General features: G+C 40.1%; 1 protein-coding gene across 1 annotated transcript in view; it reads left to right on the top strand.

The window, feature by feature from the left end:
• Positions 1-8312: 8312 nt before the first annotated feature.
• SGO2 (shugoshin 2) overlaps positions 8313-15112 on the top strand; it is a 55089-nt gene continuing 48289 nt past the window's right edge. Inside the window, exons 1-2 of the mRNA XM_057503713.1 lie at positions 8313-8407; positions 14804-14938. Of these exons, the coding sequence (XP_057359696.1) occupies positions 8314-8407; positions 14804-14938 (229 nt within the window). The 5' untranslated portion in view covers position 8313. The remainder of the gene's footprint in view (positions 8408-14803; positions 14939-15112) is intronic.

The following is a 15112-nucleotide window of genomic DNA, read 5'->3' as shown; positions in this document are numbered from 1 at the left end:
GGAATTAAACATCTCATATCAATAAATATAAATAGGTTTAATTTATCTATTAAAAGAAAAAACTTTTCAATTTGATCTACAAAGAAAGCTGCCAAAAACAAGAGACTTGCCGAAATCAAATGATTCAGAAAGTCTAAAACTAAAGGAAAGGGCAAAGGTTTACTGAGCAATTGCAAACGATAAGTGGAGGCTGTAATCCACATAATAAAATAGAATTTAAACCAAAATACATTAAATGAGACAAGGACATGTCTTACTGTCCAATTCACAGTGAATATAGAACAGTTATGAATTCAATTCACCAATTAACTAAGAAACACATATATAAAGCAAAAATCATAGGACATGCAAAGAAACATTTATATAAATACACTACTAGCAGGAAACTTTAATGTGCCACTTTCAAACCAGACCAAATAAACAAAAATAAGTAAGGAAAATAAATATAGATGTAAACAGCATATTCAATAAGATAGATCTTGTGGATATATTTACTTTATATTTTGAACAGAGAATACAATAATAACAAAAAAGATTAAATGTTTCAGAATCAAGTTGTAGAGAATTGTGCAAACCCGAAAGGAGAAAGATGTCAAAGCACCCTTGAAAGATGCAAAAATGGACTTGAACTCATTTATCTATTCTTGGAACTGGTACATGAATTGACAAACAGAAAAGTCACAGAAATAGATCTAAATACATACAGAAATTAAGTATGTGATAAAAATACTATCTCAGATCACTTGAGAAAATATGAACATTTAAATAAATATTGGTTGGACAACTGCTCTGCCATTTGGAGAAAGATAAAATTAGAGTCAAGTCTCACACTATAATCAAGAATAAACTCCAAATGGACCAGGGATATAAATGTCAAAGATGGAACCAGATAAGTGCTAGAAGCCGTGTATGATTTTCTCTATAACCTAGATGTAGGAAAAAACTTGCTGGTTATGACTCAAAGTTTAGATGCAATAAAAAAATTGATAGATTTGACTGTTTAAAAAAAACTTTTGAACAAAAATATTACTAACGGGAAGATAATTTACACACATACATACATGTTTCTCTGAAAAGATATTGAAACTCTTTCATCATAAGTGAAATGCAAATTAAATCTACCCTGACGATATACCTCCAACAGTGTAAAAATTCTATGTCACTGTACTATTGCTTGCAATTGAAAAATATTGGGAAAAAACCCAAAAATTCCTATACACAGAAGAAATTCCTATACATAGAAGTAAACCATGGTACATCCATCCATATAAATAGAGTACTATGAAGCTGTAAAAAAGAAGGAAGTCATTTTCTATGAAATAGTATACAGTGATTTCTAGCATGGTTTGTTAAATGAAAAAGATTAAATGCAAGAGTTTTTAATGTAGTATGTCCCTCTTTGTGTAAGAAAGAATGGGAAATGAGAAAACATACATGCATCTAATTTGTGCAAATAGAATTGTAAAAGCATAAATAAGAAACCATTAAGATTAGTTATATATGGTAGGCTGGATAATGGTTACCAAAAATATCCAGACCCTAATCCCTGGAATGGTGAATGTCACCTTATATGGAAAAAAGGGTCTTTGTAGAAGTCACTAAATTATGCAATTTGAGATGCAGAGAGTATCTGAAATTATTAGGGTGGTTCCTAAATATAATCACAAGTATCCTTATAAGACGCAGACAGAGGGAGATTTTACAACCAAAATTTATTCTCTGAAAATTCTGGCAGCCAAAAGTCCAATATTGAAGTGTCAGCACGGCTGCATTCCTCTGAAGACTCTGGGGAGAATCTGTACCTTGCCGGTTCCAGCTTCTGATGACTGTTGAGATTGCCGAGTTTGTGACTGCATCGCTCTCTGCTCCTTCCTTCTCGGCACACGAGTCTGTATGTCAAATTTCTCTCTGCCTCTCTCATGACACTTGTGATGACATTTAGAGCCCACTGGGATAATCCATGTCGTCTCCTCACCTCAAAATCCTTAACATAGTTAAGTCTTCAAAGACTTTTTTTCAAATAAGATAACGTAATATCCACAATTTTGCCATGTAAGATAATATTCACAAATTCAGGGATTAGGAAGTCTCTATAACTTTGGGGGGCCATTTTTTCAGCCTACCACAACCCCCTAGGTCACATGAACTATCCTCCGCATTAGTTTCTGGAAAGTAAAAGAGGAATCACTCTCTCCTCTGCTATTGTTGTGACAATGGTCATGGACAACCTTGTATTGTGATCAATGTGTATGTCAGATCTACTGGTCTGTAGAATTCTTTTACAGTCTGTAGAATTCCAACCCCATAGTACCTAGCATCAATTAAGCTGTCTACCCTTTTTTCTAAGCAATTTCTACCACTCTCTATATATTTCATTTCCTAACATAAAATAGAAGCAAATATGACCCTAAGAAAACTACCTGTGTTGCCTATCCTGATAAAATTAAGGTGATGTAAAAGACACATAATATTTTGTGAGTTCAAAAATTACTGGGTGTCCTTTTATCAAGAAAAGTACTTCATATTTGCTTTAAGGGTGAACATAGCAAAGTTTTCTACAACCAATTGTTATGATATACATTAAGCTACTTACAAATTCCTGCCTTGGCTGAGGAAAATTTGATCTGTTAAGCGTGTTTGGGCTTATTTATTTATAGTCACTATTCAAAGTTTTACATGGGGAGGCATCTGTAATCTAGTGTATTTATCTTTTTTGCTCTCAAATTCAGCAGGCATCCCAGTTTGAAACCAGTGCTTTATATCTCTCTGTAACTAACTATCTTAAGAGGCCCTAACTCTATAGTGGCTGATGTAATAACAGCTGAGAGTTTCATGCACAAACTAATTTTTTCCTTTCATGTTGTTAGATAAATTATTTACAGGAGATAAAGAAGTTTCATTTTATGTCTAAATAATGTCTCTGGCCTTAGCTTTTACCAAATTAAATGCAAGGATCAAAAATGTTTAAATACAGAGGTGGCTTTTTTTCAAGGAAGCAAATGTTTTAAATAAAACAGTAGGTAATAGTTCCATATTTATATGAATTTGAAAGCGTAGAAAGCACTTTTGTTTTCTAACTCATCTACATCTACAGCATCTGATCTTTCATCTCTTCTTATTGCCTCAGAGGAAGAGGCCACCCTTCACCCAAGGCTCAGACCTTGTTCCATCCTCCAGACCCACAGAACTCTGTTCCACCACTACCCACCTCTTTCCTATGTCATCAGCTCTCCCTCTCCACCAGCCTTCGTTCAGCCTAGAAAAAAAGTGCAAACCCACTCTAGAACCCCCATAGCTATTGTCATTTCTCTTTTCATCCTCAAAGAACTGTGTGCTCTTATCTCTGCAACCTCCCTGCTGTGAGAGCAATGACTTCCTAAATGTTACCTCCAGGGCTGTTCTCCTTCATATCCTCTGGCTGCCCTAAGGACAGGTTGGCTGTCCCCTCTGTGAAATGAGCAACTCCCGCGCCATCATGGGGCCTGTGTCTCCTCCTACATTTCACTGCCTTTCTTGCTGCCCTTGCATCTTTCCTCTGCAAGTTGATATTCACTGGAGTTCTACCTTTTACCTTCCCTGTGTTTGTACACATTCTCCTTCCATAACTTAATTGACTCTAGCAGTTCCTATTACCACTCACTGCTGACTCCCAAAACCAAACATCTCTTTTGAGCTCCATGTTTTATATCTGTGTGACTGCTGGACATCTCTACCTCTTTATCGCAAAGAGACTTCAAACAGCAGAATTCATTATTTTCCACAAAAGTTACCCCTTTGCGCTTGCAGTGAGTAGTAGGAGGGAAAGGGGTATAGGATGAAGAAGGGAGTGGACAGAGATCTCCTGGACCCTCTCTGGCAGACAGGCAAATGTCCATGTAGAGAGAACTCCAGAGATTGGGCTTCAGGGCCCTGGGCTGTTGGAAGAGACTTGTTAATGTAAGTGTGTTAGTAGAGCTAGTGAGCACAACAGCTGACTGTTGGAGCCCTTGTCTACCCCCAGTATGTATGGTTTGAATTTTATCACAGGAAATCTTGAGTAAAGAAATACTTGAACCATTCTAGAATACCCTGTGGAGGCACTGGGTAGAAGTTAGTAAGTAGACCCTATCTGGGTCTCTCAATATAGTCTGGCATGTGGACCAGTGTAGAGTAGGTGAATGAGCTGCAATGAGAACTACTAGGTTTTCTAGGCAGTGATAGACTAGGATGCTGACTATTTTATTCCTCCCCAGAGAAGCCTCTCTTCCACACATACATACAGTAGGTCAGAGATAAGAATGCACGGTGCCCCTATTACATATTCCTTACCCTTGCCTAAACCAAAGAAATAGTTTTGAATAATCTCAAGTATCTACTTATCACAATATATGGGAATGGACTGTTTGCTTGCCTGCCTTCTCCCTTAAGGAAAGAGGATTTGTCTCATTCATCTCCACCTCTAGCCTAATGCCATGGGCAAAAGGGACTCCCCAAAAACATATATTAAAGAGAAAGAGGAGGCTGGCAAGCAGACACCATGGGGAAGTTTGCATGAGGTATTGATACTATATCTTGAAATTGAAGTGACAGATGACAAATTATTTCTTTCACTCACAGTGGAGTAGGCCAGACACTATGAGGATTCAAATCCCAGCTGTTCCACTTACTACATTTTGCAGAGGTTACTTAAATTTTTTGTGCCTCAGTTTTCTCAACTGTGAAAAGGAAATAATAGTACCTACCATATAGGTTCATTGCAAGAATTAAAAAGGTATGTGAAAGGCTTGCCATAGTACGTAGGGCAAGGTAAACCCTGGGAAAATTTTATCTACTGCTGTTATAATTATTACCTGTCCTTCACCTGCCAGAGCAAGAAGTCTTTTTGTTAAAGACAATAGAAATGATTATTGCAGTAAAGTCACAGAAAATACTGAAATGAACCTTTGTTTTTCTTTGGCTGTCCAGCTCAGAAGCCCTTCTTGAGTCTAGGTGGGAGGCAGAGAAGGCCTTTCACTAAAAAGCTAAAAAAGCTATCTATAGGCTAAATGTGCAAGACTCCCTTGCAGCTAGGGTTTGAAGCCTATGAACCAGTCTTTCAGACACGCTCCACCTAGGCATAGCAACAGGAGCTAGTGAGGCCAAGCAGCAGGGATGGGGGAACTGCAGCACGGTCATGCCCACTTTTTCCAGCATCAGCAGCAGTGACAGTCCCAGTGAAAGCATGTAGATCCACTGCTGACTGTACAAGATCGGCAGCATCCTCAGAGGCTATGCTGGTAGCATGACTGTGGCTGGGGCTTTGCTGCCCAGACCCCCTTGTTCTTGCCTGTCTTCAAGCCCACATCTCTATCTTCTCCAGAAATACTTGAAACCACTCTGTGTCCTTTTCTGCCTCTATCAGCCTGGGTTAGGTTTCCTTTGTGCAATTCAACCTGCCAGACTGATACAGATTATCAGATCAGATAGTTTAATAAAATGTAAGTCCACTATTTCTATTTTGTTTTATTGGTTTATTGATTTGTAGTATGTCTTCTACTTGGCTCCAGTTCAGGGATTGTTTTTCTTGGATGATTTTTGTTTTAGTAATGCTGATATGTTCAAGTGGAATTTTGCTGATGCTGTCATTTGGCAGTGAACTTGTATCTTCTCCTTCTCCTTTCTTCAACTTTTTTGGTGTGGGAGTGTGGGTCAGGACAATCAATTCTTAATTGACTGGAAACTACTCTTAGATTGCAGTCAAGAATATTTCCAGTCATGATTCCAGGTAGAGAAAATAGGGCAACTAATGAGTATAAGAATAAAGGAAAATAGAGAGGAACAAAATCAGTGCCATATGCAGGAGAGTATCATAACAGAACTGTGAGCTCATTTAACTTAACTGGTTTATTTTATAAATAAGAAGCTTGAAACAAAAAACACACAGTTAATGTGTGTTCAAGATACAACTAATTACATCTTCACATACCTCATCCAGGGCTCCTGCCTCTATTTATTCTACCAAAAGGCAAATTACCTAAAAGCAAGCTGAGACCAGGTTAAATTCAGCCCAATTAATTATACCTTTTAATCTTATTGGTGTGTATGATAAGAATGTATATTTTTAATAGTTTTTTACAATTTACAAAGCAGTTGGTTCATTAAATTCTCTCAACTGCTCTCAGACGAAATAATCAGCACTTAAAAAAAAGAGGTGCTGGTATTCATGTCTTGATAAATTTTTTAACATCTCTACTACCTCTGTCCTCCCTTTTCTATTTTTTTTTTTTTGGTTTTGAAGTTGTAGGTAAAGAAGAAAGCAATATGAATGCATTTAAACAAAATACAATATTGTATTGTATTGTCTTAATATTGTCTGTTGATTAGAATGATCATAAAAATGTATTAGATATTGTTATTATTCTCCATTTTCAAATGAGGAAACGGAAGCTCAGAGATTAACTTGGCCAAGATCAAATAACTGCTAAATGGCAGAGCCATGACATGGTTCATTTAAAAGAACATATGACTTTTATTGAGTGCTTAGTATGTCAGGCTGGGTGTGATATAATGAGTTGTAAGAAATACATATAGATGGCCAAATACACATTTCCCAGGTATATTTGGTCTTCATCCGCAATTCCTGAAAACAGTGCAGTCTTAAAGGAGAAATGAATGTTTTGTTATGTTATGAGAGATTTTTAGACCCCACCCAAGGGTGGGGGCTGGAGGTTGAATCAGCCAATGGCCAATAATTTAGTCAATCAAGACACTGCAATGAAGCCCTTACAAAAAACCCTGAGAAGAGCTTACTTTCTTACTCTGCTCTCTTGGATCTTGCATTACATGCTTGGGGAACCAGAAAGCCTCCGTGAGTCACTGAGCCAGGCCCCAAGCTCCACGAGGATAGAAGCTCCTTTGTTTGGGAACTTGCCCTATGTATCTTGTCATCTGGCTATTAACTTGTTCCCTTTAAGATATTCTTTATTAAACTGGTAAATGTGTCTTCCTGAGTTCTGTGAGCTGCTCTAGCAAATTAATCGAACCCAAGGGGGAGGTCATGGGAACCTCCAGTCTGTAGATGGTAGCATAGGTTAACTGCCTGGGGCTTGCGACTGCTGCCTGGAGTTGGGGGGTGGAGGGCAGTCTTGTAGGAAGGATCCCTTCACCAGGGGAAGGTGGTGCTGTCTCTAGACAGATAGCATCAGAATTGAGTTGAGTTCTCCAACACACTGCTGGTGGGCAAGAATTGCTTGGTGTTATATGTGGGAAGAACCCCGACCCCCACATACTTACACACATTGGAATTGGGTCTGAGAACACAAATGGAGTTAAACTACTATTACTGCTATGTATAATATTGTTATTGTTATATATATATGTAGGAAAAGACAATACCATCACACTGGGTAAACAAGATACAGTGCTCGTTAACCCCTAGATAACTGGAAATTTCCATAACCAGTATATTATATTCTAAACCACTGTTATTGAAGTTCTTACTGAACTGTATGCTGTAACTTTAGTACCTGCCCAATCAATACTCTTTTACTTACACAAAACTTACGCAGCCATATATCTCTTTGGAGACCTATCTTGAAATATATTCAACAAAAAGATCTAACTCAAAATAACATACTACATCATTTGTCTAGATTCTCTAAAATAAAATGGAAAGTTCTGATACTCAGATGTCCCCAAATGAATAAAAAATTGACAGAAATATGAATTGACTGCATTACGGTATAATCAATTATTATAACCTAAATTTAACAAGCTATTTCACTTTCAGTCTAACGGCATACAAAGAGGAAATTTTTTTCTAGGTACGGTTTTTCCAAATGTATGATTAGATTATCAAAGTCACTTGTAAAAGGAAACTAAGCTAATTGACTTAGAACATAAAGTGAATAATATATATTTTTATGTAGTTGTGCATAACGGAAAATGCCATTTTTGCACATTTAAACCATTAGCATATTACCTGAAATACTGAAATCCAGGATTTTCAATTTAATTCCATTGCTGATATTCCCTCAGTTAAAAGAAAAATGGGGAGAGCGTAAGTGAAAACTAAAACTAAATAAGGGTGCTCTCATCATAATGCAAAGATGACTATCAAGGCTTTTAAACCGCTGATTAATACAGGTTGTTTTACCGAAGGAGCATTTTCTTTCTCATCGACGCATCGATGGAAAGAGAGCTTGCTCAAGGCCTCAGGGTGCCGTTTTCACTCTGGCTGGGTTGCCCCGGGCTCTTCGGAACACTCCCCCTCCCGTTGGTGCAAGTCCCTCCCCTTCCTTCCACTTCCTGATTACCGCGTTCCTTTGCGCCGCCTTCTCGGGACCTGATTGGCTGATGCGGCAACTGCTAACGGCTGCGGAGTTTAAACACCAGCCGCCGCTGCAGACGCCGAGCTCCCGGCGCGGGGAGCTCCCACGCTGGAAAAGCGGTAAGTCAGTGATCTTCGGCGTGGCCGCCCCCTGCCTGTTGAGATCCGTGCCTTTCCAGAGCCGAACCTCCCGGCGCTGCCCTGCCGAGTCTCCTGTGCACCGAGCCTTCCGTGGCCCGCTGTTCCGCCTACGCTCCTCTCTCGGGTCTCTAGGACCGCGGCTCCTGCACCCGCTCTGCAGGGGCCGTTGGGCCATTCCCTGGTTTGGATCTGAGTTGCTGTCTTTTGTCCCCGGGATTTGGGCTCCTGGCTGGGCGAGCCGCCAGTTAGAAGGTCATCTCCTTGAAGAAAGGGAGTTCTGTCTTTGTGACTGTTCTCCCTGCTTTTTAGAACCGTGCTCGCTGTGAGCACTCGGACACTTACTGAGCGTTCGGTACTAAACGTTACAACCGCTCACCCTGGTTCCTGAAGGAGCTCTCGCTTCTGGAGCGCCGCTTTGGAAGGGAGCTGGCTGAAGGCGAAAGAGTGGTGGAAGACGGGAGAATTTAAAACTTGAATTGGGTCTTGATGTCCAAGTAGGATTTCGGTAGGGAATAGGAACGAAGTTTTTCTAGATGAGGAATCCAGTTCAGGAGAATTCGATGTGGAACTGAGTATTTCTGATTTAGAAATAGCCAAGATGCTGGCCAGACAAGAGCTGCAGATTAATAATAAATATGTAGTATTAGTGAGTGCTATGTGCCAGGTCCTGTATTAGGCAGTGTATGCACATTAACTCATCGAGTCTCTACTATGAGATGCCCCTAACTTTCTATAATTTTATAAGCCTGGAATTGCGATTTAGAGATGTTAAGATCACATAACTATGAATGTTAGAAGGGAACGCCAGCACAGTCCCAGCCACTGTTTATATATAATACCTCAGTCCAGTCTTTATAATAGGGTAAGTCACCCTGGAATGGTAATCCAGGGGCCTGGCTTTGGTCCCTAAAGTGTTCCTCAGGGAGGTGCTGAATGTGGAAGGTGACAGAGCAGTGTTAAGAAAGACTCTCTGATACCTGGCATGAGCACATGGGTGAGTGAGTGATAGTGCTATTTATTAAGTAAGGGAACTAAACCAGCTTATAGGGGAGGGCAGTTCAGCCATAGATTCCTAATTAGTAAAGTGAGATTTGATATTCCTGACTGGATTTTCTGGGAGATGGACTAGATTTCTATGTTAAGATCCCGTTCAGGGGTGTGAGATGTTTCTGTGTGTGCCTGTATTCTATCTGTGGAACAGATGGTGATCTTTGATTTTAAAGTTTCTTTTTGGCAAAATTTTAGAAGATGCATTGAAGCTTAGTGTTGGAAGGTTCCTAGTTCAACTTCTCCCAATTACAGAAATTTCTCCTAAAACTATCTTCCCCTTATTTGCTTGACATCTCCCAACATTTGCTCAACACTTTCAAAGGAGACTTATTCCAAAACTGGGCATTTTTAATTATTTGAGATTTCTTCCATTTATCCATAGTCATTTCTCAACAAATATTTATCCAGTAGCTCTTTTGCCAGGGGCTATTGTAGGTACTACAGGTACCACAGCAAAGAGACTTGACAAAAACCATGCCCTCAAGACAGACAGTAACTTAAATCAGAAAATTGTTATGTTAGACCCTGACAAGGCAATGGAGAAATATTTAACAGTAAGTGAAGTGGGGTCAGGTATCCTATTTGAAATAGTTTGGTCTGGGAAGGCTCACTAACAAAGTGACATCTGAGTAAAGAAGGAAGCAAACAAGCACTATGGTTATCTGAAGGAAGCGGTGATAGAAAAGACTAAAGAAATACAAGAGTTCTGCAGGGGCAGCATGCTGAGGTGGCCAGTGTGGCTGGCACTCAGTGAGCAGAAGGAAGAGTGGTCAAGAGGCCAGCGAGGCACCGACGGGGGATTGAGGGAGGGGAAAAGTATCCCACTGTGTGGTACCTGAGGCCACCATAAGGCCACTGCTGCAGTGACATGGAAAGCCACTCACCGGAGGTTTTAACAGGAGTGACACGAGTTTTGGGAAATTTTAAAGGGTTTGTTTTGGTTACTGGGTTGGGGAGAAGGCAAAAATGGAACACCGTTTGAGTTACTTTAAACAATAATGTACATCAGATAGAATGGCAACTCTCATCAGAGAGGTAGCAGAAGAAATCATGGTGAATGGTCCACGTGGATATGTTGTGTAAGTTGGGCCAGCATGGCTGATGATAGAGGGGATGTGGGATGTGAGAAAGAGGTTTCTGACCTGAACAAGCGGAAGGATGGAGTTGCCGTGAAGTGAGATGGAGAGAACACGTGGATTGGGTTTGGGTAGGGGCAGTTTAAGACATGTTAACTTTGAGATGTATATTAGACATCCAACGTGAGGTAAGGAGTAAGCAGTTGGATGAATCAGTCTGGAGTTGATTGGGGATATACATTTTCAGGTCATCAGCATTTAAATGTGAGGCCAGGACATTAGATGATTAGTATCGCAGATAGAAAATAGGTGAGACCCAAGGCCTGAGATCTGGAGCACTCCAACTGTAAGGGAGAGCTGAAGAATAACCAGCAAAGGAGACAGAAGTGGTCAGTGAGGCAGGAGAAAACCCTGGAGGATGCAGTGTTTGGAAGCCAGCTGAAGAAAATATTTAGAGAAGAGAATACTGCTTGTCGATCAAGTACAATGAAAACTGGGCTCTGACTACCATATTTGATTTAGCAACATGGCAATTTAGTGACTTTAAATCATCTCCACACAATAGTGGTGAGAACAAAAACTTGACTCAAGAGAGAATGAGAGAGGATGAATTGGGTACAGCAACTATGGTCAACTCTTTAAAGGAGTTTTGGTGTAAAGGGAAACAGAAATAGGGTAGTAACATTCCAGCATGAAGAGATCACATGTATTTTCTCAAATGTTCCATTTTCTCATGCATTTACACATGCCATTCTTCCTGGAATACCCTTTCTAATCTTGATGCCTGATAAAGTTTTCATTTTCAAGACTTATCCATTTAACAAATACCTGCTTTGTTCATATTATTTTCCAGGCAGTGTTCTGTGAGCTGGGGAATATATCATTGACTAAAACAGACAAAAATCCATGACCTTATGGAACTTAAATTCTGGTTGGGGAAGACAGACAAGTAAATTAGATAGTGATTTAAATGCTATGGGAAAAATAGAAAACGGTAAGAGCAATCAGACATGCTGAGGAAAGGAGCTACAGTTTTTGAATGGCCTCTCTAAAATGGTAACACTTGAACAGACTTGAAGGAGGAGAGTGAATGAGCCGTTTGTATATCTGGAGGAAGAGTTTTCTCTCTAGAGAATAACCACTACAAGGCCCTGAGGCTGCAGGATGCCTGGTGTATACCAGGGGCAGGTCTGGGTGGCCAGGATGGCCTGAAGGGAATGGGCTGGGTGAGAGAGAAGGGAGAGTTCAAATTAGAGAAATGGGAAGAAGAGCAGATGGTGGAGAGATTTCTAGACCATTGTAAGAACTTTGACTTTTACTCTGAGAGGAATGTGAACCATTGGAAACTTGGAGATTTAGATTGTATAAACTAATAAATACACTCTCATGAGGGCAGGATTGGAAGTAGGGAAATAAGAAGCTATTGCAGTAACTCATGTGAAACATGTTGGTGCCTCAGTCTAGGCTGGTGCAGTAGAGGTACTGAGAAGCAGCCAGATTCTGTATATATTGTGAGGGTAGATTGGGATGTGAGAGAGGTTTTTGGCCATGACAACTGGAAGGATGGAGTTGTCATTAACTGAAACAGGGAAGGCTCTGAGTGAAGCAGGTTTGAGCAGGTTAAGTTTGATATGCCTGCTTTGGTTTTCCAGGTGAAATTGTGAGTAGACAGCATATGAATCCAGGGAAATTAAGGAAAGTGAGCCAAACTGAGGACATAAATTTTAGAGTTCTTGGCATCTAGGTGATATTTTAGCCGTGACTATCAGAGAGGTATCAGAGAAGTCACCAAAGGAGGGGGTGTAGATAAAGAGAAGAGAGTCAAGAACAGAAATCTGTTATAGGCTGGAAGGATCTGTAAAAGAGACTGAGAAGGAACAGCTAGTTAGATGGAGGGGGAAGAAAACCCCAGGAGTTTGGTGTTCTGGAAGCCAAGGAAAGAGTGTTTGAGGAGGAAGGGGGAATTAACCACATCAAATGCTGCTGGTAGCTCAAGTTAAATAAGAACTGACTAGACTGTTGGATTTAGCAGTGTGGAGGGCACTGGAGACCTTGACAAAAGAGGTTTTGGTGGAGCAGTCAGAGTGAAAGCCTGATTTTCCAATGTGAGAGCTTTGGAACTGTGAGTGTGAACAGTCCTTTCAAAGAGTTTTGCTGCGAAGGGCTGCAGAGAATTGGAGCGGTAGTCTGAGAATAAAGTGGGCACTTTTTTAGATGAAGGAAATAGCAGTATGTTTCTATGTTGAAGATCATGATCCAGTGGAGAAGGAAAACATTGATGATACAGAGGAGAGAATTGCTGGAGTTATGCCTTTGAGGAGACAGGAAGGTGTGAGGTCCAGGGCATGGGTCCCTGTCTAACGGAGTCACACTTGGCCTTAGATAGAAGGATAGTGGATAGTTCCCTCATAATAACAGAAGAGAGGACAGGCATGGGCACAGGTAATGGGTAGGTAATTGTAGGTAGTTCTGAGAGACTTGTCTACAGGTTGCTTCAGTGTTCTCCGAGAGAGAACAATGAGCCAGGATATGAAATTATCAACTAAGAGGAGTGACCCAGGGGTTGGCAGTTGACAGTAGTGGGGTGGTTTGAGATAATAGAATCTAATAACCTTATATTCAGGGCTGAGAATTTTTAGGGAGGGGAAGACAAATGGTCATCAAGTATGAATGTAGAAGATCCTTCAGGAGGGCTATGGGAGAAGAAACGGCCTTTGCCTGACAGAACTGCAGGAGAATGCCCATTCTCCTGGGAGAGGCTGGTTCAAGAAGATGAAGGAGACATTCAGAGAAGAGATTGAGGCTAGACGTTTTGATGATGAAGATGGATTGTGAGTTCAGAGGACGTCACTAATTGGGCAAGATATAGAGACAGTATTTATTTCCTGTGGCTGCTGTAACAAATGACCGCAAATTGGGTGGCTTAGAACAGCAGAGATTTATTTTCTCATTGAAGTTCTGGAGTCCAAAAGTCCAAACACATTATCATGAGCTGAAATTAAGGTTTCTGCAGGGCTGCCTTCCCTCTAGAGACTCTAAAGGGGAATCCATTCCTTGCCTTCAGCTTCTGGTGGCTGCTGGCAATCCTTGGCTTCTGGACACATCATTCCAATCTCTGCCTACACTAATGTTGGCATTTTGGGGCCTACCAAGATAATCTAGGATAGTCTCCCCACCACAAGATCCTCAATTTAATCATATCTGTAAAGAATCTTTTTCCATATAAGGTTTAGAGTGACAGGGATTAGGACCTGATATCTTTGGGGGGGGCCATTTCTCAGCTTCCTACAGGACCGAATTAGGGATGTGCAGAGCTGGAGGGGGTTTAGGGTGAGGGAGATGAGTGTGACCTGGGTGTCTGCATTCTGGTGGTAACCGATATAAAGAACAGAATGCAATTAGTCCTGTGGACTCAAGGCAGGTAGTGGTGGCGAGGCTGAGTACTGGGAGTTCAGCATCTGACAAGGTTTCTCCTAGATATCTGCAGGTGGAGGACAGGAGGCTTGGGGAAGAGATTGGGATTTGGGGAGGTTGATCTTGTCCAAGTGTATGGCTCAATATAAACTGTGCCTTCTCAGTAAAACCTTTTCTGATCTTTTTCCTCTGCCCAGGCAGATTTAATCACTTCTGTGCATTGTGTATTATATCCATTATTCTTGTTATCTTGTTTCCACTATTAGACTTCAGGGTCTAATTGACTATAATCTAATAGACAAATAGACATGTTTAAGATTTCCTGCCTACTCTTCCAACACTGCTCCCCCCATAAGATTAGGTGTATCTCTTCTGTGCATATCTCTAAGGCTATACCTCTTATATTATAATAGTATCTGCCCACATTGGACTATGCATTCCACGACTATGCATTTCTATACAACCATATCCTTTTTCTGTCCTGAGTGACTACCTAGTTCCTGGCACCTAGATAGAATAATGTAGGTTTGAATAAAAAAAGTCATTTATCTTATTTGGATTCTACTTTAAACTACTTTTGATCAGATTTCATTCAAAGGGTATTGCAACTGCTCATGTGAGAACAAATTATGTCATTCAAGCCATGATTGTTACTTGTTAGAATGCATTTGTCAGTTATTCTTTTTTCCTTTATTAGTAATATATTTAAGTTATTCAAATAGTTAATTTAAATATATAATCAATTTGATTTAAATATTTTGATTGGTTTGATTTAAATAATTAAAGATAATAATGTGTGATTTCTTTCTTCCCTCCTTTCTTTCTTTTTCTTTAGTGATGGAGTACCCAGTGACAGAAACTGGCTCACGTTTTACCTCAGGAAATAAGAGACATGTGAAAGACAAACGAATTTCAAAGACTGCTAAGTTGAATGTTTCACTTGCTTCAAAAATCAAAACAAAAATAATAAGTAAGTGCCATTAGTTTTAAACTGTACTCTCATTTTCACTTTTCTGTGGAGAATTGATGTAGTGTTTGATACTTCATTTTATCAAGTATGGAAAATGACTAAAATGGCTATTTTTGTTAACTGATACTTTTTTCCCATCAATCCTTCCTAGCTCCTTCAGTTCCTATTAGTTGA

This window comes from Manis pentadactyla, chromosome 6 (assembly GCF_030020395.1).
Source record: "Manis pentadactyla isolate mManPen7 chromosome 6, mManPen7.hap1, whole genome shotgun sequence".
Lineage (NCBI taxonomy): Eukaryota > Metazoa > Chordata > Mammalia > Pholidota > Manidae > Manis > Manis pentadactyla.
This window is presented reverse-complemented; position numbering and strand designations above follow the sequence as displayed.